The following is a 24438-nucleotide window of genomic DNA, read 5'->3' on the forward strand; positions in this document are numbered from 1 at the left end:
GGACGGATCTATTTGGGAAGGAGAGTCAGCGGGTTTTCACCCCAGAGTCTTTAGTCCTTCAACAGGCGGGCGAGAAAGTGGTAGACGTTCGACTTGAGCCTCCTTTTAATTCTAGGATGCTCTAACGGGTTCTCAGTTTCTTTTAAGTTGTAAGACAGGAAAAATTTTAAATCACTTTAATAATTAAATAATTACCTAGCTCTACTGTAGAGCAATGGCCAAAATAATTGAGAAAAATAGCAAGCAGGGTGAGGAAATAGGGTAGTTTTCCAGATTTTCAGTGTGAAAAAGGAGAGAAAAAAGTGTGTGGTGGGTGTGTGTGTGTGTGTGTGTGTGTATCCCCACACTTTTTCTGGAGAAAGATATGAAATGAATTTCGAGAACACGAAGTTTAACCCTCAAATCAAATATCCAAGGACAAGTTTAAAAGTGTAACCCCACCACCTAACTTTTTGAATTATTCATATGAAAGCTTATTTGCACAATCAGAATTGTAATACATACACATTTATAGTTATATTAATACATTTTCAGCCTTACATTTGTTTCTATAATTGCTACAAACGTACAAAAGAAGAAAGTATGCTGTCAATATAAGATAAAGTTAATTGAGAAGATTTCCAGAAGAGGGATGACTATCATTTGGAAGAAGAGAAGGGATTAGTTATTTAAGTAATATAGTTCTAGGTTTAGCACACTGGTAACTAGTGATAGCTTGTTGCTGAATCTTTCCATGGTGGTGGTGGTGGTTTAGTCGCTAAGTCGTGTCTCACTCTTTTGCAACCACATGGGCAGTAGCCCACCAGGCTCCTCTGTCAGTGGGATTTTCCAGGCAAGAATACTGGAGTGGGTAGCCATTCCCTTTTCCAGGGGATCTTCCCCATCCACGGATTGAACCTGAGTCTGCATTGCAGGAGGATTCTTTACCAACTGAGCCACCAGGGAAACCCAAGTCTTTCCATAGGCAAAACCAAAGGGAGCGATGATTCTATAACTTTCCCACCAAAAAAAAAAAAAAAAGGAAACAAACCCTAAATCACAAAGAAAAAGACAGGAGTGAATAAAAAAGGTAAGATAGGAAAGAACTTGTAGTTTATTTGAAAACAGCATTGTTTTGCCATTCTCATGGTCTTTTGAAACATTTTGAACAAAAGCTCCTTTCCAAAAAGCAAGTACAAGAATTTTTATCTTTTCTCAAGGTCAGTTGTTTGTAAATAAGGTAGTTGGTTCGTATTTATTCTTGATATCTTGTTCTGTCATCTACAGGTTTCTTTCTTTTCTCTCCCCACACCGAAAGATTTGTGGTGCCGATCAACAGTCCTATTGCATATTTTCTTCCAGATAGCTCACTCTGTCTTCACTTGAAGTTACTTGCTATATTAGTTCCAATTATTCACTTCAAGTGTCAAGCAAGTTGGGCTTTTAAATAAGATGTGATAAAGTATCTTAATTTTAACTTTTAGACAATTATCTTTGGTTGGTCTCCATCTTTTGAAGCACCTACAATAATATTTCAGAAGGAATTTTGAAGACTTGTCTATCAATCCTTCATGGTATCAGACTGTAGAGTCAGCAAGAACTACCTTTCAGAGGAGCTAAGGGTCCCTCTGCTGGTGAGTAATGAGAATTCTTCCAGCTCAGTGGGTGGCAGGGGTTCAAAGCTGGGAAAGGTTGAGAAATTTCATTCTGGATTATGGCCTTGAGTGTTAACCCTGGACTGAGGTAGTTAATTGTTTAGGCTTTTCTTTCAGTTCCAATCAGTGGAAGGTTCTGGGCTGTGTAAGCATGTGCTCTGGAACTGAAGACTGGTGAAGGGATCCTACTGTCCTAATTTGCTCTCTTTAACGTTTCATCGACCCTGGACAGCCTTTGTAGCAGTCCTATATATTGAATAAGTTGCTTTAACAATGTTAAATTTAAAACAGCTTTTGTGATTTTTTTCCTTATTGCAAATAAATATATGATTACTGTAGAACATTTAGAAGATATAGATAAGGCAAAAGAAGAAAAGAAAATATCATACCCCATCCTTAGTTTAGCCCGTTAGACACTTTGATTTATATCCTTCCAGTGTTTCTTGTTTATAGAAATAATTTTTAAGTTAAATAGTTTTAGAACAAATTACTTTGTGCCCCTCCCTGATTTTTTACAGTTTCATTGAGGTAAAATGGACAATTAAATTCATCCACTTAAAATGTACAGGTTGATGAGTTTTCATAAAAATATGTATTTGTGCAACACCATCCTAGTTAGGGGCTTCCCTGGTGGCTAACACAGTAGAGTCTGCCTACAATGCTGGAGACCTGGGTTCAATCATAATTAAGTTTTAGAACAACTCCGTAAAGTTCTTTCATTCCTTTTAGGAGCTGTAGTCTGCTTTGCAGTTGTGAATATTATTCTTTTATTTGAAGTATCTTTTCCAACATCATTTTAATGACCCTGGTATTGTTTTGTATAGTTATACCATGATGTACTGGACAATTAGGCTACTTTGTTTCTTAGTTTCTTTTTAGTAAAACATTCACCATAAGAAAAATCCTTATAACTAAATCATTTTGTACATTCATTATTATTTCTTTAGGATTAATTTCTAGAAGTGGAAGTGCTGAGTCAATGGTTATAATTAGCTCTGTTATGAAGCTCTGTGTTGTTCAGTTACTAAGTCATGTCTGACTCTTTGTGACCCCATGGACTGCAGCATGCCAGGCTTTCCTGTCCTTTGCTATCTCCTGGAGTTGCTCAGACTCACATCCATTGATTTGGTCATGCTATCTAACCATCTCATCCTCTGTTGCCCCCTTTTCCTGCCCTTACTCTTTGGTCAGAGCATTTTATCTGTCTGTTCATGGTTACATATCTAGGTCTGAGAACAGGATCCAGCACACAGTATGTAACTCAGGAAATAACTGGTGAACGGGCTGAGTACCTGTTGCTATATTGCATTCCATCAGAGAGATGCCAACTTATGCTGTTGTCAACAGTATGTGATAATTTAATAGAATGCATTTCTGTTAAGAATAATTTTAATAGAATGTATCCTAGATTTTCCAGGACAGATCTACTTAAAAATATTCTGTCCTGTTATCCCATTGATCCAAGGAAATATCCCAGGAATTCTAATATTTTGGCATCCAAATGAAATCTCTTAGGTTTTCCTGTTATACTCACACAGCCATACCAAAAAAAAAAACCCCAAAAAACTCTTGTCAAACTGTAAGTTTTGTTTTTTGCATAGATAATGTTATTTATTTTTGTCCCAATCATAAGAATTATAAAAAGTCGCAAATATTTTAGACAGTTTTGAATATTCAAGGTAACAAAAAATTACTTCAGGCTTATTTCTTGAACAGTTTTGGGAGCCTTTGCTGTCTTCATTACTTTTTCCTGGCCATGTTATAATTTTACATTATAAGCCACTGTCTCCATCAGTGTGGAACATGTATTTTCCTTTTTCTAAAAGAGAAAAAGTAATGGATTATATACACTTAAATATGTTAAAATAATAAATGTTATGGTATTTACATTTTTCCACAATAAAAAATTGCAACACCTCACCAAGAAAGAGGGTATGAGATCAGCTGTTTTTCAGAGTAATCCAGGGGATCAGGATTAGGATCTTTAGGAAAACTCAGATCTAATCAACGTTCCCTAGGGGATTGCAAAATTATTCCCTGAAACTGAAAGGTCATTGTCATCTGCTGCTTCTGGCCTCTTTCACAAACAAACAAACAAAAAGAATGCCACTTAAGTTACATAAACTCAGATGCTTATTGCTGAGAGGGCTGTTAGGAGGTCAGAGGGCAGCCCTGTGTTAAGTACCATCTTTGCTTTTATCCTTCCTGCTGAGGCTCAGGCAGCTTTGAGGTGCCCCAGGTGGGGGCAGCAGAGTGCAGCTGGTTGCTAGAGAAATCACCCTGAGGCATCTATTTACCAGTTAAGAATTAGGAAAGGAAACTGTACTATGACTTAAAACTTTTTTACTGGTCAGAATTCAAAAGATGTCAACATTTCCAGCTGCTAAGGATGTATTAGGCAAAAGCAAGAATAATTTTGATTATCTATGAAAAAGTAGTTTGCGATGAGCTGTTCAGAAAACGTAGAAATTTCATTGTCGAAAGCCCTTGAAGCCTTTCCGTTTTCTTTTTCTTCCTGTGTCTGTGTCACATTCACTGATATCTGGAGAGGATGAGAATACAGAGTTGTGGAAGGCATTTCTGTTCATGTGGGCATCGTATAACTTTAGGTCCTTCGGGGAAAGTAATTCTTGGCAGACATTCCAGGACCATGTATAAGTAGAAAAGGTGTCATAAAAGGACTCGTTTTTACTCTCTATTCCAATCAAATCTCCTCGAATTTTCCGCCAGAGGTTTAGCATTTGTTTCCGGTGCTCAAGGGCAATTCCCAAGTTATAGGTGTCTGTAGCTCTCTTTACCTGCAGTGAGAGAGAAGTAGTTTATGAGTAGTTACCTCAAAATATCTTTGGTTTCTGGACCACAATTCTAGATACCCCAAAGGTTATTTTTTCAATGTTACTTGCAAGTCACTGAATTTATATATTAGGTATTGCCTCTTGAGGACACATGAGTTAGGAGTTGATGGACAATGAAAATGTATTACTTAGGAGTAGTGAGATATTAAGTACTTTTATAAGAATTTAAAAACACGGTAGACTAAAACAAGGAGGAAATGTGGGATGGAGATGGGCTCTTAGTACAACAGAAGTGACAAGGATGGCACTCTGTCCAGCCTAGGGCAGGGAAGGAGAAGATGCTGCGCTAAGGAGGTCCACAAGAAAAATGAAATGAAAATAGTCGTGTTCGACTCTTTGAGACCCCATGGACTGTAGCCCTCCAGGCTCCTCTGTCCATGGAATTCTCCAGGCCAGAATACTAGAGTGGGTACCTGTTCCTTCTCTAGGAGACCTCCCCAACCCAGGGATCGAACCCAGGTCTCCAGCATTGCAGGCAGATTCTTTACTCTCTGATCCACCAGGGAAGCCCGGAGGCCCACAGGGATTTGATTAAATCTAGGGAGTAGGTGGCCATGGGAAACTATTCCAGGGAGAGGAGATAGCATAACAAATGCTCCAAGGCAATTCATCCCAGAGCTGGTAGGGGAGTCCAGGCCCTAGGGTATCACTAAGAGTTAACTTTGAGGAGAGGCAAGTCAGGTGTTGTTGCTGTAATCAAGCCCTAAGACTTGTTCTCAGTGAGGTTGGCGAGAGCCTTTTTGTCAGGGAAAGTCATGTTGTAGTGAGACACTTTTCTGTGGGAAGTGCAATGGGACCCTCAGTTGGGTGGAGCAGAAAATACAGTTGAAATACGCTGCCATTGCCTAGAGGGAAGCATTCATTTCTTAAGCAGGACAGTGACAGGTTGGATCTTCTTAGGACCCATTCTCCACAGCAGCTGTGTGGAGAACGGGTGGAGCTGTGAGGAAGGGAGGGCAGGTTGGAAGTTGTTGTCCAGGTAAAGCCAGGGCTTCAGTTTAGGCAATAGCAATACGATGGAATGAAGGGGACAGATTTGAAAAATCTTTGGGAGAATGGGAGTAGCCAGATTTGGTGATTAGCAGATGTGGGGAGTGAGGAAAAAACATAACTTAAGGATGTTTGCCAAATTCAGACTTAAATTGAAGAAAGTGGGGAAAACCACTACACCATTCAGGTATGACCTAAATCAAATCCCTTATGACTATACAGTGGAAGTGAGAAATAGATTTAAGGGACTGGATCTGATAAACAGAGTGCCTGATGAACTATGGATGGAGGTTCATGACATTGTACAGGAGACAGGAATCAAGACCATCCCCATGGAAAAGGAATGTCAAAAAGCATATGGCTATCTGAGGAGGCCGTAAAAAATAGCTGTGAAAAGAAGAGAAGTAAAAAGCAAAGGAGAAAAGGAAAGATATACCCATTTGAATGCAGAGTTTCAAAGAATAGCAAGGAGATATAAGAAAGCCTTCCTCAGTGATCAATGCAAAGAAATAGAGGAAAACAATAGAATGGGAAAGACTAGAGATCTCTTCAAGAAAATTAGATTTACCAAGGGAACATTTCATGCAAAGATGGGCTCAATAAAGGACAGAAATGGTATGGACCTAACAGAAGCAGAAGATATTAAGAAGAGGTGGTACACAGAAGAATTGTACAAAAAAGATCTTCATGACCCAGATAATCACAATTGTGTGATTACTCACCTAGAGCCAGACATCCTGGAATGTGAAGTCAAGTGGGCCTTAGGAAGCATCACTACGAACAAAGTTAGTGGAGGGGATGGAATTCCAGTTGAGCTATTTCAAATGCTAAAAGATGATGCAGTGAAAGTGCTGCACTCAACATGTCAACAAATTTGGAAAACTCAGCAGTGGCCACAGGACTGGAAAAGGTCAGTTTTCATTCCAATCCCAAAGAAAGGCAATGCCAAAGGATGTTCATACTACTGCACAGTTGTACTTACCTCACACGCTAGTAAAGTAATGCTCAAAATTCTCCAAGCCAGGCTTCAGCAATATGTGAACCATGAACTTCCAGGTGTGCAAGCTGGTTTTAGAAAAGGCAGAGGAACCAGAGATCAAATCACCAACATCCACTGGATCATCAAAAAACAACAGAGTTCCAAAAAAAATCTATTTCTGCTTTATCATCTATGCCAAAGCCTTTGACTGTGTGGATCACAATAAACTGTGGAAAATTCTGTAAGAGATGGAAATACCAGACCACCTGACCTGCCTCTTGAGAAGCCTGTATGCAGGTCAGGAGGAAACAGTTAGAACTGGACATGGAACAACAGACTGGTTCCAAATTGGAAAAGGAATAAGTCAAGGATGTATAATGTCACCCTGCTTATTTAACTTATATGCAGAGTATATCATGAGAAACGCTGGGCTGGATGAAGCACAAGCTGGAATCAAGATTGCTGGGAGAAATATAAATAACCTCAGATATGCAGATGACACCACCCTTATGGCAGAAAGTGAAGAACTAAAGAGCCTCTTGATGAAAGTGAAAGAAGAGAGTGAAAACTTGGCTTAAAGCTCAACATTCAGAAAGCTAAGATCATGTCATCTGGTCCCATCACTTCATGGCAAATAGATGGGGAAACAGTGGAAACAGTGGCTGACTTTATTTTTTTTGGGCTCCAAAATCACTGCAGATGGTGATTGCAGCCATGAAATTAAAAGACGCTTACTCCTTGGAAGGAAAGTTATGAGCAACCTAGACAGCATATTAGAAAGCAAAGACATTACTTTGCCAACAAAGGTCTGTCTAGTCAAGGCTATGGTTTATTCCAGTAGTCATGTATGGATGTGAGAGTTGGACCATAAAGAAAGCTGAGCACTGAAGAATTGATGCTTTTGAACTGTGGTGTTGGAGAAGACTCTTGAGAGTCCCTTGGACTGCAATGAGATCCAACCAGTCCATCCTAAAGGAGATCAGTCCTGGGTGTTCATTGGAAGGACTGATGTTGAAGCTGAAACTCCAGTACTTTGGCCACCTGATGCGAAGAGCTGACTCATTTGAAAAGACCCTGATGCTGGGAAAGATTGAAGGCAAGAGGAGAAGGGGACGACAGAGGATGAGATGGCTGGATGGCATCACCGACTCAATGGACATGAGTTTGGGTAAACTCTGGGAGCTGGTAATGGACAGCTAGGCCTGGTGTTCTGTGGTTCATGGGGTTGCAAAGAGTCGGGCATGACTGAGCAACTGTACTGAACTGAAGGATGGCTCCTGGCCTCAAGTCTCAGTGTCTAGGGAGATGGTAGTATGGAATCCTCAAGGAAGAGCCAGTTTGATGTATAAGATGAGTTTGCTTTTGGATGTGTCCAGCTTGATATGCTCTGAGACAGCAGGGTAAACATGCTCAGCAGGTAATCAGTGAGTTGAGGCAGTACTGGAAAGACGTCTAGGCCAGTGACAGTTAAGACTGATCAGGTGTTTAGGTGGCAGCTGAAATAAGGAGAATCAGAGTGTAGAAAGATTGAGGGTAGGAACGGTGTTTTTTTATTCTGTGGTATCTCCTAATCTCAGAACCTTGTTAACACTGGATAAATATTTACTGAACAAATGAATGTGTATAATAAGAGCAGTAAGATGAGACTAGAAAACTAGGAAATATCAAGACTTAAGGAACTTAAATGTCCACTGACAGATGAATGGATAAAGAAGATATGGGTTTATATATATACAGTGGAATACTACTCAACCATAGAAAAGAATGAAATAAGGGCATTTCCAGCAACATGGATGAACCTAGAGATTATCATACTGAGTGAAGTAAGTCAGACAGAGAAAGACAAATATTATATGATATCACTTATATGTGGAATCTAAAAAGATGATATGAATTAACTTACTTACAAAATAGGAATAGGCTCACAGACATAGAAAACAAACTTATGGTTACCAAAGTTTGAAGGGGGAAAGGAGGGAGGGGTAAATTAGGAATTTGGGATTAACAGATACACACTACTTGATAACACCAAGGTCCCAGGTTCATTCCCCTTACAGGCCACAGGAGCAATCCTTTTTTGGGCTTCCCTTGTAGCTCAGTCGGTAAAGAATCTGCCTGCAGTGCAGGAGACCCAGGTTCAATCCCTGGATTGGGAAGATCCCCTGGAGAAGGAAATGGCAACGCACTCCAGTATCCTTGCCTGGAAAATCTCATGGACAGAGGAGCCTGGTGGGCTGCAGTCCATAGGGTTGCAAAGAGTTGGGCAAAACTGAGCAACTAACACTTACTTACTTACTTATGATTTTAAGGACTTCCCTGGTGGCTCAGACGGTAAAGTGTCTGTCTACAATGCAGGAGACCTGGGTTCGATCCCTGGGTAGGGAAGATTCCTGGAGAAGGAAATGGCAACCCACTCCAGTACTCTTGCCTAGAATATCCCATGGACGGAGGAGCCTGGTGCAGGCTACCGTCCATGGGGTCACAGAGTCGGACATGACTGAGTGACTTCACATATGTAAAATAGGTAAAAAATAAGGACCTGTTTTATAGCACAGGGAACTATAATCAATATCTTATAATAACCTATAATGGAAAAGAATCTGAAAAAGAATATATTTATATGTGTATGTATAACTGAATCACTTTGATGTATACCTCAAACACTGTAAATCAACTGTACTTCACTATAGAATAAAAGGGTGAACCTCAGGAAAAAGAAGAGAGAGGAGAGACACAGAGATACACAAAGAATTGAAGATGCAGTATTGTAAAGGCTAAGAAAGTGAAAGTGTTAGTTGCTGAGTTGTGTCTGACTCTCTGCAACCTCTTGGACTGTAGCCCACCAAGCTTCTCTGTCCATGGAACTCTCCAGGCAAGAATACTAGGAATGGGTAGCCATTTCCTTCTCCCAGTTCTTTACCATCTGAGCCACCAGCGAAGCCCCATCGTAAAGGCTAAGGAAGTAGAATGTGTCTCGGAGAGCTTGACCATTAGTGTCAAATGCGGAAGGGAGCTGGCATAAAATGAATACACCACAGTTTCTTTCTGGGAGACAAAAGTTGCTAAGAAGTGAGGGCACAAAAGCAGACAGGCAGCACAGAGTTGTGGTTAAAGTGTGGATTCTTCAGAATCCAAGTTACCCATGCTTTTAATTCTGGTTCTATTGCTTTCTAGCTGTGTGCCTTTGGGCAAATCATGTAACCTCTCTGTGCATATTGGTAAAATGACAAGGAGTAACAGTGCCTAACTCAAAGGTTTGTTGTGGTAAGTAAATTAATTAGAACCTATAAAATACTTGTAGAGTATTACAGAGCACACTGCCTGGCACCTAGGAAGCATAATTAAACTACTATTACTATTATTCTTTTAGCTGCCATAATAAAGATGCAGTCAATCATCACAATTCCCTCCCTGAGTACACCCCTCACTGTGACTGCTGGTTTACTACCTTAACTAGTTGCTGTCTCCAGTATGAAACAAATGAATGCCCCAGAAATGATGATGGGTTCAGCTCCAAAGGTGATCATTGTTTAGTTGCTCAGTCGTGTCTGACTCTTTTGTGGACTCCATGCACTGTAGCCCACCAGGACCCTCTGTCCGTGGGATTTCCCAGACAAGAACACTGGAGTGGGTTGCCATTTCCTTTTCCAGGGGATCTTCCTGACCCAGGGATCAAACCCATGACTCCACATTGTGAGGTGGATTCTTCTTCCCACACTGAACCGTGTGAGAAGCCCCCAGAGATGATTAGCAGGATGAATTATACAAGTTAACATTTGAACCTATTTGGTTACAGAGCAAGAAATATCATTACAATGGATGAAAATGAGAAATGATCTGGTCTTAAAGACAGAGAACAGAAAAAAAAAAAATCTTGGTTTTATGGTTGTAGTGTGTATGTGCTCAGTCATGTCCAACCCACTGCAACCCCATGTCCATGGGCCCATGCCCACTGCCAGGCTCCTCTGTCTATGAGATTTTCTAGGCAAGAATACTGGAATGGGTTGCCATCTCTTCCTCCAGGGGAATCTTCTTGACCCAAGGATAAAACTGGTGTCTCCTGTGTTTCCTGTATTGCAGGCAGATTCTTTACCGCTGAGCCACCAGGGAAGTTCTATGGTTGTAGTAATGAAGTGGAAAACATTTTGGTCAATGGGAAGGCATTAAACAGTGGATACTCACATGTGGTTTAATAGCAGCTGCATCAGCCACTGTCCAGTTCTGCTTTTTCTTGAGTATTTGATCAATGGTGAGGATATCACTTGGGTAGCCTGAGGTAGGGTCAACAGGTTTTATATTTGCTGCCTTTATAAACATTTAAAAAAGAAGGTTAGTAACATATTTTAGTTGAATTGTATAACAAAGACAAAATACACAGAGATATACTGTATTATGAAAGGGTGTGTATATGATTTATAAGATTATTTCTACACCACTTGTCGATTGTTTCAGGGCACCTGGTATAGTGCCATGTGTAAATGGGCATCGAGCAGACTCTTTCTTAACAGTGAAGCCTAGTCATAAGGCAAGTATAGACCAGAGGATGGTTTATGTTTGGGATGGATGTAGGGAGTAGGGAGGCACCAACTCCATCCTCACTCAAACTTCCAAAGCACTGAAAATGACTGTGCCCTCCACAGAGCACGACCTGTCCTACTTCCAAAATTCTCACAGGGAACCAGCCATCTGTTTTACCCTGTTCCTGGGCTGCTGAACAGTGTTGATGGAAATCATACAAATATGAAGATTGCTTTCTTTGAAAATGTGTATGACCCAGGCTCATCCAGGTCCTCAGTACTGCCTGACATTACTTTTCTTCATTTGCAGCTCTTACAGAGGCTGCTAGAAAACCAAACCTTTAAACTCCCTTAGCTAATGATCTTGTCTTTTCAAGTCTATCTAACATGAATTCTTTTTGCTCTTCTTTCCACCTTAGGATTTCTCCATCCTTTCACTCATTTCTTCCTCCTTCCCTCTTATATGTGAGAGTTTTTCCTAATTTTCAAGGTCTCTTTGTGTATATTTATTTATTTACCTCCCTCCAATTTACTTCTTTCCAGCGCTGGTTTCCTGGGTGTATGACCTGTGTAATTACACAGGGCCTTGTATTTAGAAGGGCCCTGAGTTTGGTTTAATGTTTTACGTTGCTGTTTTTAAATTTTTAACTATTTTTGGACAAGGAGCCCTACATTTTCATTTTGCACTGGGCCTAGCCAGTCATGTAGCCAGTCTTGCCTCTCTTCTACATCTTCAAACATCTTCAGTTTCTCTTTAAGCAGTGGTTTTCAGCTTTGGCTGCATAGTGGAACTTTAAAAAATCCTGAGGCCAGGGCCTCATTCCCAGAGATCTGATTTAACTAGACTGAGTTGTGACCAGGGCAGCAGGACTGTAAAATCTCTCCCTGGGGGTTCTGTTGTGCAACCAAGATTGAGAACCAGAGTTCTAAGGGTTCTTCCTCCTGGCTACAAAAGTGCTCATCTCTTACATCCTGAAACAGATTTTTATAGACTCTGATTCTCCATCAAGCTATAGTTTCATGTTTCTCTTCCTGTTACAAAAACAGTTAAATTTTTTTTTCTTTTAAAAAAAGAACAGTTAAATTTTTGTAAGAGGATTTGATCCCCCCCCTCCCCACTGCTCCTTTGCATTATCAGTTTCTGAAGAGGCATGATAAAAATCTTCCACTGTGATTGTGGATTTGCTTATTCATTTAATATTTATTTTTACCATGTATAATGCCTTAAAAAGTCTAAAGCTAATCCTTATTATTCTGTTAAATACCACCTTATCTGTCAACTTGTTAGGTACATACAGATTCAGAATAGTTTTATCTTCCTGATGATCAAAAAAAATTTTAATTGAAGTATAGTTGACTTTCTATATTAGTTTCAAAGGTACAAACAGTAATTAAACATTTAATAGATTATACCTCATACAAAGTTATCATAAAGTATTAGCTATACTCCCTGGATTGTACACTACATCCTTGTAACTTATTTTATATCTAGTGGTTTGTACCTCTTAATCTCCTTTACCTATTTTGCTCCTGTCCTCATCCTTCTCGCTCCTGGTAAACTGTTTTCTGTATCTGTGAATTTATGTCTTATTTTTAAGATTCTAAGATTTTAAGATAAATAGCATATTTATCTTTATATTTTCCTTAAATTTTCTCCCCCCCCCAACATATGGATAACAGCTTATTTTGATTTGTATTTGCCTGATATATCTTCTTCTGTCCCTTTTTTTTTCAAGTTTCTGTGTCATAATTTAGGTAAAATGATATATATCTTAAAACTACTTAAAAAAATCAGCACCCTTTTACACTTGAAAACAATTCTTTCTTCCTTCCTTCCTCCCTTCCCCTTATTATTTTTTTTAAACTGGTGTCTTTAATCGTTTCTTATGTTACTGACATATTTGGATTTTTATGCCTATTTTGTTTCGTACTTTCTATTTTCCCATGTTCTCTCTTTTTTCTTAATTTTTTTTTATTCCTCTATGGTTTGGCAATATTCATTTTAGTTTTTACTGATTATCTTCACATTTTTAACATTTACAATTAATGCAACAAATTATAGATTTAATCAATATCATAAGCCTCTCCCCAAACAATAAGAACTTAGCTTCCATTCTGAGCACCACCCTCCTCACCTTCCATGTTAGCATGGTGTAGTACTTTAGTTCTTATTGTCTGATACTCTCCAAACCAGTACTTCTTTTATTTCAGTGTATAAATGTTTAATTCTAATTGCTTCTTTGGGTTTTCATTTTCCCAGGTATATGTAAAATTTAATAAAATATGTATGCTTTTCTCTCTTTTATCTCTCTTATGTCTTATGTCCCAGGTGTTTTCCAGCTTTTTGGTCTTGGGCAATCTAATATGGAGAGATAACATCTCAGGATAGTTTTAATTTGGATCTTTTACGAAGAGTGAGACTGAATACCTTTTTATATTTCTAAGAACTGTCTGCTCATATCTTTTGCTCATTTTTATATAGGTTAGTTTTTTCTAATCACTTTGAAGCTCTCTGATGTATTAGAAAAGTTAGCTCTTTGTATTATGAGTTGCAAATGTGACTTTTCTTGCCATGTAGAATTTTTTAATTATTTTTTATTTTTTGACTGTGCCACATACATGCAGAATCTTAGTTTCCCAACCAGGGATCGAACCCATGACCTTTGCAGCAGAAGCATGTTGTATTAACCACTGGACTGCTAGGGAAGTCCCTGAAACTTGAAAGTTTCATTCCTTGTTTTTTTTTTTTTAATTTTTAATTTTTTTTTTTCATTCCTTGGTTTATAATCAACATTTATAGTACATTAGATTGGGTGTTATAATAGATTAGAATTATAGTATTATACATTTTTTCAGCAATTTTAATGATTTGTTTAAATTAAATGAAATATTTATTGTTGTTGTTTAGTCGCTAAGTCATGTCCAACTCTTGTGATCCCATAGACTATAGCCTGCCAGCCTCCATTGTCCATGGGATTTCCCAGGCAAGAATACTGGAGTGGGTTGCCATTTCCTTTTACAGGGGATCTTCCTGACCCAGGGATCAAACATGTGTCTTCTGCATTGGCAGGTGGATTCTTTACCACTGAGCTATGAGGGAAGCCTTGAAATATTTATACCTGGACTTTAAATTTAGGAACATGGCTATGGAGTCTGGTTTGAAATATCATAACTGAAAATATTTGTCATTAATAAGCACATTACTAGTTCTGTTAAGTTACAACTTAAAAACCTAAATATTGAACTGATATGACATAATCCAAATCTCACCTGTGTTTTCCAGTCTTTTTTATGGAAAAAATAGTTCTCAAAGAAATTCAGAGGCTCTTTTCTCTTCAGCATTTCTAACTTCTGTATGTCTTTGAATGGCTTTCCCATTACCACTCCATCCACATTAGGAAACAGTGGAAAGATGGGTATTTTTGAGTATGGGCTATCTGAAGGAGGATTGCATTCTGAAAAGTTAAAAACTGGTATCACGAAAAATGTAAGAAGAAATTCCCATAGAAGACATAAATGTGGTGCCTAATTTGCTCTTTGCTTATTCATCTCCTCAGTGGCCCTGCCACCCCTTCTTCATTCTCCTGCTCCCACCACCCCACCCATCCACAGACTTTCAGCTTCATCCAGGTGTCTAGGGATTCAGGTAAAATGTACATTTGTTTCAGACGATATCTGTGTGACAGACCAGTCACTCAGAATAGGCTGTGGCCCTACTCTTAAAGCACTTGGCATCTAGTATTTATTTCTGACCATTAATATGTATATTAACTTTTACAACAGTGGGGAGAGGACAAATGACCCTTACTTTTGAGCTCATCAAGAAATTTAAATAAATCCTTTTCTTTCATTATTGCAATCCGAGCAGCATTAGCGAAGGCAGCGGTGCTTGAGCTTGGAGGTATGCATATGTCTGGCTTAAATCTCCTTTTTCCATAACCCATAGTATCGGGGCTCCACACCATTCCTGAGGTGGTTTCCCTGAATTTTCTTCGGAAATAGCTAGGAAAAAAAGGTAATTCAGAGATGGTTAAAAAGTGCCTGACTGTTGGACAGAAAGAAAAAGAAGTCAATTTTCAAGTTATATATGCTGAATATGTTTGAGTTTAATTTGTATAGTCATTTAATATTATTTATGTGACATTTATAGAATATCTACAGACATTTTCCACAGACCATTTGATGACTTTATTCAGGCAGTTTCTGGGCTCTGGCTTCCTTCCTCCACTCCAGGACTTCCCAGTCTTGTCTAGAAAAACACCTAGCGGTTTTGATCTCTGACAAACCCTTAAGTGGTATCAACTTGACTATAAACATTAGTCGTGTCTACTATTATATTATTTTGTGGTTTGTTTTTTAAAATTGAGGTGCAGCTTCTGTACAATATCATATGCTACAGGTATATAATATAGTAATTTTATGTTGGGTTTTAAAATGCAGCATTTTTTAAATTAAAAGAAATTCTCATTGCAGAAAATCTGGAAGAGTTAGAAAAGTATAAAGAAAATGTTACCAGTAATCTTATTATCCACAGATGTCCAGAGTAAGTCACTACTGTAATTCTTTACAATCTGTGTGTGTGTGTGTGTGTGTGCGCGCGCGCATGTGTACGTGGACGTGCAGTCATGTGTGTGAATGTATTTAGGAGATGTTACTATGCATTTTAGGTTATAAATTCTTTATGTACCACAGGCTACATATGATAAAGGACTCTAATTCACAGTATAAACATCCCCAAAGGTATGTTTAGAATATCAGTGACAGGTCAGATTCCTTCTTGCTGCTGGGACAGAGACTCCTCTTAGCAGCTGAGGTAGGGATCTGGTCGCTCACTGCTGAGTGGAAAAACATGTTTCTCACTGCTTTGCTGCAGTGGGGCCTTCCGTACCAAAGTGGAAGGTCTCACAGTGTCCTGAGTGGAGGAGTGTTCTAGAGAACAAGATACAGGACCTTTCTTCTCACTACTTCACAGGTTTCTTTCTACTACATCATCAGGAGGCTTCACTCCTCTCTGGGATGGTGATGGGGAACCTTTCTTTTCCTCTCAGGAAGAGGGAAAGAACTCGTTCTAAATATCAGAGCTGCAGCAGTGGTTGGGTGGGAGATGTGCTGATTGTGTTCTGATTGGAGTCTGGTTTGTAATCAGATACTTCCTTCCCTAACCTTTTTTAAAAAACTGTTTGTTATAAAGGTAGTTCAAGTATGCTTACGTTAATAAGCATTTAAAATTGTAGAGGGTTTTCTATAAAGTTTAAGAAACTACTAAAAAATTTGAACTTGTTTATATAGATTTAAAATAGTGCTGTAAAACTGATGTCTAACATTAATTTGGGCTGAGTGACTTTTATTGATGATCTTTCTCAGATGTTCTCTATTTTAATGGATCTACTGAAATTAGCACTTTGTATATTACAAAATAAGTCTACATTTGCTTATCTCTTAAAACCTTTTGCTGGCCTTTCTTGGTTGATGTGCTTACTAAATAGGATCACTGAGACCAGAGACCTGGGATATGGCTCATAAGAGGAGTTCCCTGGGTATATCCAAACATTTTTGGTTAAAGCTTGTCTTGTTCCAGAGCTTTGGTTTTTGCTTTAATTTGTTGAATGCATTTTCTGTACTGGTATCTTTAATATTTTTATTTACTGATCTATATCTTAAGCATATCACAGTCTTGGTGTAAATAAAACTCTAATAGGACAATATAGAATAGGTGTGTTATCCTATTTGGTACTCCACTGTATTCAGTGTTGTCATTAAACTTACTGAGTGAACGTTAAAAAAAAAAAATGTATTTTATATTGGAGTATAGTTGCTTAACAATGTTGTGTTAGTTACAAGTGTACCACAGAGTGGTTCAGTTATCCGTATACATGTATCTATTCTTGTTCATATTATTTACCCATTTAGGATGTTACAGAGTATTGAGCAGGGTTCCCTGTAGGTCCTTGTTGGCTACTATTTTAAACTTTTTATTTTATAGTGGGGTATAGCCAATTAATAAACAATGTTGTGATAGTTTCAGGTGAACAATGAAGGCACTCACTCATACATATACACATTTTCATGCTCCTCCAAACTCCCCCCCCCCCATCCAGGCTGCCATATAACATTGAACAGAGTTCTATGTGCTATACAGTAGGTCCTTGTTGGTTATCCATTTTAAATGTAGCAGTGTGTACATGTCCATCCCAAATTAACTAACTATTCCTTTTCCCTTTTCTTCCCCCCAGAAACCATAAGCTCATTCTCTAAGTTTGTGAGTCTGTTTCTGTTTTGTAAATAAGTTATTTTGTGTCATTTTAAAAATATTCCACATATAAGTGATATCATATCATATTTGTCTTTCTCTGTCTGGCTTACTTAGTATGATAATTTCCAAGTTTATCCATGTTGCTACAAATGGCATTAATTCATTCTTTTTAATGGCTGAGTAATATTCCATTGTATATATGTACCACATCTTCTTTATCCATTCATCTATCAGTGGACATTTTGGTTGCATCCAGGTATATAGTGCTGCAATGAATGTTAGATATATCCTTTCAAACCAGGTTTTTCTCTGATATATGCCCAGGAGTGGGATTTCTGGGTCATATGGTAGCTCTAGTTTTAGTTTCTTAAGGAACCTGAATATTGTTTTCCATAGTGGCTGTGACCAATTTATATTCCCACTAGCAGTTTCGTAGGGTTCTCTTTTCTCCACACCCTCTCCAGTATTTATTTTTTGTAGACTTTTTGATGATGGTCATTCTGACTGATATGAGGTGATATCTCATTGTAGTTTTGATTTGCATTTCTCTAATGATTAACAATGTTGAGCATCTTCTCATGTGCTTCTTGGCCATCTGTATGCCTTCTTTGGAGAAATTTCTATTTAGGTCTTCTGCTCATTTTTTGATTGGGTTGATTTTCTAAAATTTTATTTATTTATTCTTGGTTGTGCTGGGTCTTCATTGTTGCACAAGCTTTTCTCTAGTTGAGGAAAGCAGGGGATACTCTTGTTGTGGTACACAGGCTTCTTGTGGTGGTGGCTTCTCTTGTTGCTGAGCACAGGCTCTAGGACGAGTGGGCTTCAGTAACTGCAGCAGATGGGCTCAGTAGTTGCTGCTTCTGGGCTCCACAGCACAGGCTCAACAGTGGTGGCGCGTGGGCTTAGCTGCTCTGTGGCACATGGGATCTTCCTGGACCAGGGATCAAACCTGTGTCTCCTGCATTGGCAGGTGGTTTCTTTACCACTGAGCCACCAGGGGAGTGCAGGGTTGCTTGTTTTTTTGATGTTGAGCCACTTGTACTTCCTCTCCTCGTCTTGAATCCATCCATCCACAATGTTCTCACTTGTCTCTGAATATAGAATAATGCTTGCTTCTCTCAGTGTAATTTAATTCCTACCAGGTTCTTGACGGCTCATCTTTCTTTTCTTTCAAAGGAATCCCTACAGTCTTGATGGCTCTGGTGTGGTCCTCAAACCAGCAGCAGCACCAGCAGCACTGGGAACTTCCTAGAAATATTAATTCTTGGGCCTCACACAAACCTCCTGAATCAGAAACCCTGGAGTCCAGTGATGTGGTCTGACAATTGCTCTAGGTGATCTTGGTGCAAGCCCAAGTTTGAAAACTGCTGTTCTAGTCTACACTTTCCCTTCCCTGAAACTCTAATCTTTATCTGATAATTATATACCAGGTTATGTTTACAACTGTTTCTTTTCTTCCCTCCTTCCCTTCTTTCCTTTTTTCCTGTTTCAATCTTTCTTCACTAACACAGATTTTCCTTAACTATCTCTTGATCTTTGGATGTCTATTCATACTTAAGAGTGATGATAAATATTCTTTAAGGCCAACCGGAAGCTCTTTGGTGTGGTGGGTCTTATTGAGTAGGAAATTTACTGTCAGGTAACTGGTTGGAGCGTTGTTTCATTAAGGGTCTTTTAATTGTGGTTGTCTGGGTTTTTTCTCTCTGTGGTTGTCTAGTCAATTTCTCTGAGAGGGGTCCTCTAATATTTTATCTGGTATAAAAGTCTAGCTGTTAATGAGATTTAGGGAAGGGGAAGGTGGCTGGTAGAGTCTCACCATTCAATAGGTGGACTTCTATGTAACCCTGTTTTCACTGATACCCTCATCCTCAGTTATGTCTGACCTCCCTGAGCCCAAACAATCTTTCTGGTACAACCTCTTCAGAGAGTTAACTGCCAAGCAGTCACTTGGTTGTGTGGGATAAGAGAGAGGAATCTGAGGGTCAACCTGCTTCTCAATGCTACTTTTAACTAGTATTCCTATTTTGGGCTCCCTACACTTCTGCTGCCTTTAGAGGTTCCCAGTGTCTCAGTTCCTGAGTGTTTCAATGTTCTGCACTGAGAACTGGCTTGCGTCTTGACCTTCTCTACTGAAGCCATTCAAGTTTCAGCTTCTTCTGATCTCACTAGCCTATAAACAGTCATTCATTTCCTGTCCAGCTTCCAATTATGTGGATATCATTTTTCAGCTCTTCTTCCTGTTTTTATGCCCTCTAAAATGCTTTTACTATTATTTTAGTGCAATTTCAGAAGGGAGAAAAAGTTAAAACATGCACTTATTCTAGTATATTTAACGTGACTGCTATTTTTTTTAAAATTTATTTATTTATTTATTTTCTTTTTTTGCCATACATTGACATGAATCAGCCATGGATTTACATGTGTTCCCCATCCTGATCCCCCCTCCCACCTCCCTCTCCATCCCATCCCTCTGGGGGATGTTTTAACCCTCGAAAACTTGGCTTTCTTCCCATCATCCATTTGGAACTGAAGTTTACTTATAATTTCTTAAACTACCAAAGCTAATTCCATCCATTCAGTCCTCATTTTACCTGGCCTCACTTTAGTATTTAATACTGGTGTAAAACCTATCCTGTTGAATTTCTCTGTTGCCTTAGTTTCTCAATTCCTTACTATCTTGATTCTCTTCTTCTTTTTTTTCAATTTGGCTGTGCTGGGTCTTAGTTGCAGCATGTGGGATCTTCGTTGCCATGTATGTGAGGATTAAAATAGATAATATGTATATTCTATGCTTATATACATAGTTGAAAGTGAAAATGTTAGTCGCATAGTCATGTCCGACTCTTGTAACTCCACGAACTATAGCCTGCCAGGCTCTTCTGTGCATGGAATTCAGGCAAGAATACTGGAGTGGGTAGCCATTGCCTTCTCCAGGGGATTTTCCCAACACAGGTATCGAACCCAGGTCTTCTGCACTGCAGTAGACTCTTTACCTTCTGAGCCACCAGGGAAGCCCATATACATGACACATAATGATAATAGTTAACATTCATTGAGGTCTTGTTTGCTAAGCACTGTACCTGCATTACCAGATGTCCTTATAATTGCCCTATAATTGTGTTATAGGTATTATTATTCTCATTCTACAGGTGAGGAAACTGAGGCTGAGAGGTTAAGAATGTGATACATTTGTGTACCAATATCAGGGATTTAACAAATGTATTTGACTTGGAATGAAGTGTAGAATGTTGTGCACCCTCTGTTCTACATCTGATCAAGATGTGGGACAGTATATAGAGATTACCTGTTGAGGAGCAGAGGATATTTTACATTGTTGGTGGTATTCTGTATTTTTAAATCTCTTTAAGTGGGATAGTAGAACGATTTGAAAGAATAATGCTTTTCAAAGTAGAATGCTTTAGAAAGACTGATAATGGCAATATTTAATTTTTGCAATACCATGATAGAACTATATTGAGGAAATGTATCTTCAGTGACATTTGCTGGAATAAACACATTTGGGTGTGAGAATGTTTCCTTATCCTATTCTAAGTCTAATTTTGGCTCTGCTCCAGTCCAAACACTACTTTAGGAGGTATGACATTGCTGTACTTTGTCGCAAAGGACTTTATCAGAGTTCCTGAGAGATCCAGTGTGAATGGAAGTATCTTATATTCAAACTCAGTTTCCAAGGTCACCCCAAATCATTCCAGAACAGTCTTATTCCTCTGCACTTTTCTAGCCTAGAGTAGGAGAAGCTGAACTTTTTTTTTGGTCATGTTGCTGGACTTGCAGGATCTCAGTTCCCTTATCAGGGATTGAACCTGGGTCACCACACTGAAAGCCTGGAATCTTAACCACCAGGCCACCAGGGAACTTCCGAAGCTGAACTTTCTGGGCTATCTTAGGCTCTCAGTGGGGTCCTAAGATGGTCTGAATCAGCCTCGCAGTTTTAGAACTAGGCAGCGCTGTGAGGTCTCATGTTGCGGCACATGAGCAGCTAGCTGCCTGTACATCTTCTCCTTGTTTTGGGGCAGAACTGTGGCGATGTTAGGATGTCAGGGAGAGGCAGTTGCCTTGCAGAATCCTCCTAAGTGTTGCTGAGGTCATTTTTGTTCCTTTGCCACCTACCTTACTATTTCCGATATTGCCTTTTTGGGTAAGGCTGAAGTCTCTATAAGCTTTGATAGGATTTCAAACAACAGGATTCCTGGGTTGCCAACTAAATCTAAACAGGTCTCCTTTTCTGGAACTATGGAGAGAAAAAAAAATTCAAAATGCCTTCTGAAAAAAAATTATCATAAAAAGTGTTAAAGTGACAGTCATTTTACTGTATATACAATATTAAAACCAAGTTAAAAACTAAAGAATTATAAACAAACATTCAAAGTCTGTTCTGTTTGGCAGGAAGGTCATTTTGATTACTGAACAGACAAAATAATCATGGGATTTAAAATGAAATACTTTTAGTTCAGTGACTTCTAGATAAATGTAGTAATACATTTAACATAAACATGAATTATGTGTTAAGGACTATTCTGTTCGTCTATGAAAAGGAACTGTTGATAAACATAACTCTGGTGTGCAGGCAAACCCTTGTTGCTATAGCAATACTTGAAACAGTAACTTCTGTTTATACTAAGACAGTTCATAGCTTATGAAAGGATGTCTTTTTTAAAACTGTATACAGTATCTGGAATTTGGAATGTATTTATCGGGAAAACATGATATGAATAAGGTCAGATTTTCCAAGGCAGCTTGTTAAACTCATAAACAAACCATTAGAGAACTAATAGCAATAATTTGAGTATATCTCCAAGTTGTTTAAACCTTATGTGAGAACATGTTCTGGAACCTCCAGCAGACTCGCCTGCTCTCACACTGAGGGCAGAGGTTTATTAGGGTGATGAAGATTTTTTCAGGAATCGTGAATTATCTATACACAAATATGCATGAGAGAGACGGCATTTTTCTAAAAATATGTGAAGTGAAAGTGTTGGTCGCTTAGCCCATGGACTGTAGCCCACCAGGCTCCTTTGTCCATGGAATTCTCCAGGCAAGAATACTGGAGTGGGTTGCCATTTCCTCCTCCAGGGGGTCTTCCCAACTCAGGGATCGAACCTAGGTCTCCTGCATTGCAGGCAGATTTTTTACTGCCCAAGCCACTGGGGAAGCCCCAAACATTTAGAGTGCTATAGTATACATTTTTCTTTTGTAAGAGTAATACCTCCCAAAGTAGCACATGCATTTGGTAAAGAATTAAAGTAATATAAAGTGTTGGTTGCTCAGTCGTGTCCATCTCTGCAAGTCCACGGACTATAGTCTTTCAGGCTCCTCTGTCCTTGGAATTCTCCAGGCAAGAATGCCAGAGTGGTATATAAATATAAAAGGTGACCAAAATTTTCTACACCACTGCCTGACTGTTCTCACTGAAGTCCAAAGAGCAGTGTCTCCTGCAGAAGGACTTGATGGATTTAAGTTAAAATTCTAAAACTGTATCAATTTCCTTAGCAAAATTTGTTTTAAGAGGAGCAGTACAAAAGTAAATCACATCCCAGACTACACCTTCCTGATTGGAGGTCTAAAGGAACAATATTTAATATGTAGTGAATTGCAACTACCCCCACTGCCATCTATTCAGCAACATACTTACCCACAGCCTTAAGGAAGCGGTTCTTATCTGTTAGCACCTTTAAAAAGTCTGAGAAGTTCACCTTCCCATCCTCTGCAACAGAGACCCAAGGATCAGAACAAGGCTATATTCACCTTCCTGTTTCACATCCACCTCTATATTTTATTATTAGGCTATCCCTGAATTGTACCCCTTTCCTCTAAAATTAAAGGATAACAAGTGCTATTGGAGTGTGTTTCAATGAAAGGATAAAAATTTGGGCAGAGTTAGTGGAAACAAGTGACACTTGAATTAAATGGTGACTGACTTCCATGAAGGGTGCTGCTGATTGACTGGGACACTGGCAGGTGAGTGGGGTGGGGTGGGAAAAGGTACTGTGCTGAATACTTATTCCACACAACATACTAGCTTGGGCTACTAATCACTAGTATTCAAAGAAAACACTACTTACATGCTTTAAAAAATATCAGTAAAAGTGCTGTGGCATTTAAGATTCAATATAGGTGGCTCTAGTGATGGAAGGAAGATTTATACCATTATGATTCAAACAGAAACAAAGGGCTTGGATATCCTTGGTAATGCAGGCAGATATGGTAGAGGATTCTGGGAAGAAGAAAACTAGACCTAAATATCTTGACATAAGAGAAGTCACTTTAGGCCTAAGCCATTTTGTCATCTAAATCTGGCCACAGTGCTTGTCCTTGTAGAAGAATATGCTATATTCTAGTGAAGTGAGTGAAAGTCACTCAGTCGTGTCCGATTCTTTGCGACTCCATGGACCATTCAGTCCACGGAATTCTCCAGGCCAGAATACCAGAGTGGGTAGCCTTTCCAGTCTCCAGGGGTTCTTCCCAACCCAGGGATCGAACCCAAGTCTCCTGCATTGCAGGCAATTCTTTACCAGCTGAGTTACATAGTTAATTATTTTAAAGGAATGAAGAATGTAAGAACAAACAGGTATTACCAGGAAGTAATATATCAGTTGTAAAGACTCCCAGTTCAGTTTCTAAGGTAAAGATTAGCCCGAAGCACATTCTTGAGCTGTTTCCCAGGATCCAAACCCCCTTAAGCTCTGAACCACCAGACTACCTAGAGCCTCAGGATGGTAGATGCCGACCTTTGCTGACCATCATGACTCCCATCAACTAGAGCCTGGGCTCTATTTAACCTTTGCCCCAATTCTGTGCTGCATTCTCCTTTGCTCAAGCCCCTCAATGAATAGGTATGCAACCTTAGCTTAAAACCTCTCCAGGATTGCAGTTGGGGAGAAATTGCTTTGGGAAATATCCTCAGTGTTCTCCTTACTTATTGCAAGTAATGAATCCTCCCTTCTTCTGCTCTTAGGCTTGGTTGTGTCTTTTGGCTCAACACCCAGTAAGAGGCGAGTCCAGTTTTTGGGTAACAGTAACGGGTTATTTTTTGAAATTGTCAATGTCTTTCTGTTATTTCAAGGTACTCTCCAAAATATATATTATGACAGGTAATCTGAATTTGATATTAAATACAACAGTCACTTTTGGTTTCCACACAGGCCTTTTCAAAAACTAGCCCATTTTGTAGCTTTAATTCAACTTCATA

General features: G+C 39.0%; 1 protein-coding gene across 1 annotated transcript in view; it reads right to left on the reverse strand.

Annotated features, from left to right (window-relative positions):
• Window positions 1-3960: 3960 nt before the first annotated feature.
• Window positions 3961-24438, reverse strand: part of EFCAB3 (EF-hand calcium binding domain 3) — a 150517-nt gene continuing 130039 nt past the window's right edge. The window contains exons 40-45 of the mRNA XM_043465601.1: window positions 22882-22953; window positions 21360-21480; window positions 14784-14977; window positions 14246-14430; window positions 10641-10763; window positions 3961-4432 (exon numbers count right to left, since the gene is read on the reverse strand). Coding sequence (XP_043321536.1) covers window positions 4106-4432; window positions 10641-10763; window positions 14246-14430; window positions 14784-14977; window positions 21360-21480; window positions 22882-22953 — 1022 coding nt within the window. The 3' untranslated portion in view covers window positions 3961-4105. The remainder of the gene's footprint in view (window positions 4433-10640; window positions 10764-14245; window positions 14431-14783; window positions 14978-21359; window positions 21481-22881; window positions 22954-24438) is intronic.

The sequence above is a fragment of the Cervus canadensis genome, chromosome 1, assembly GCF_019320065.1.
Source record: "Cervus canadensis isolate Bull #8, Minnesota chromosome 1, ASM1932006v1, whole genome shotgun sequence".
In the NCBI taxonomy this organism is placed as follows: domain Eukaryota; kingdom Metazoa; phylum Chordata; class Mammalia; order Artiodactyla; family Cervidae; genus Cervus; species Cervus canadensis.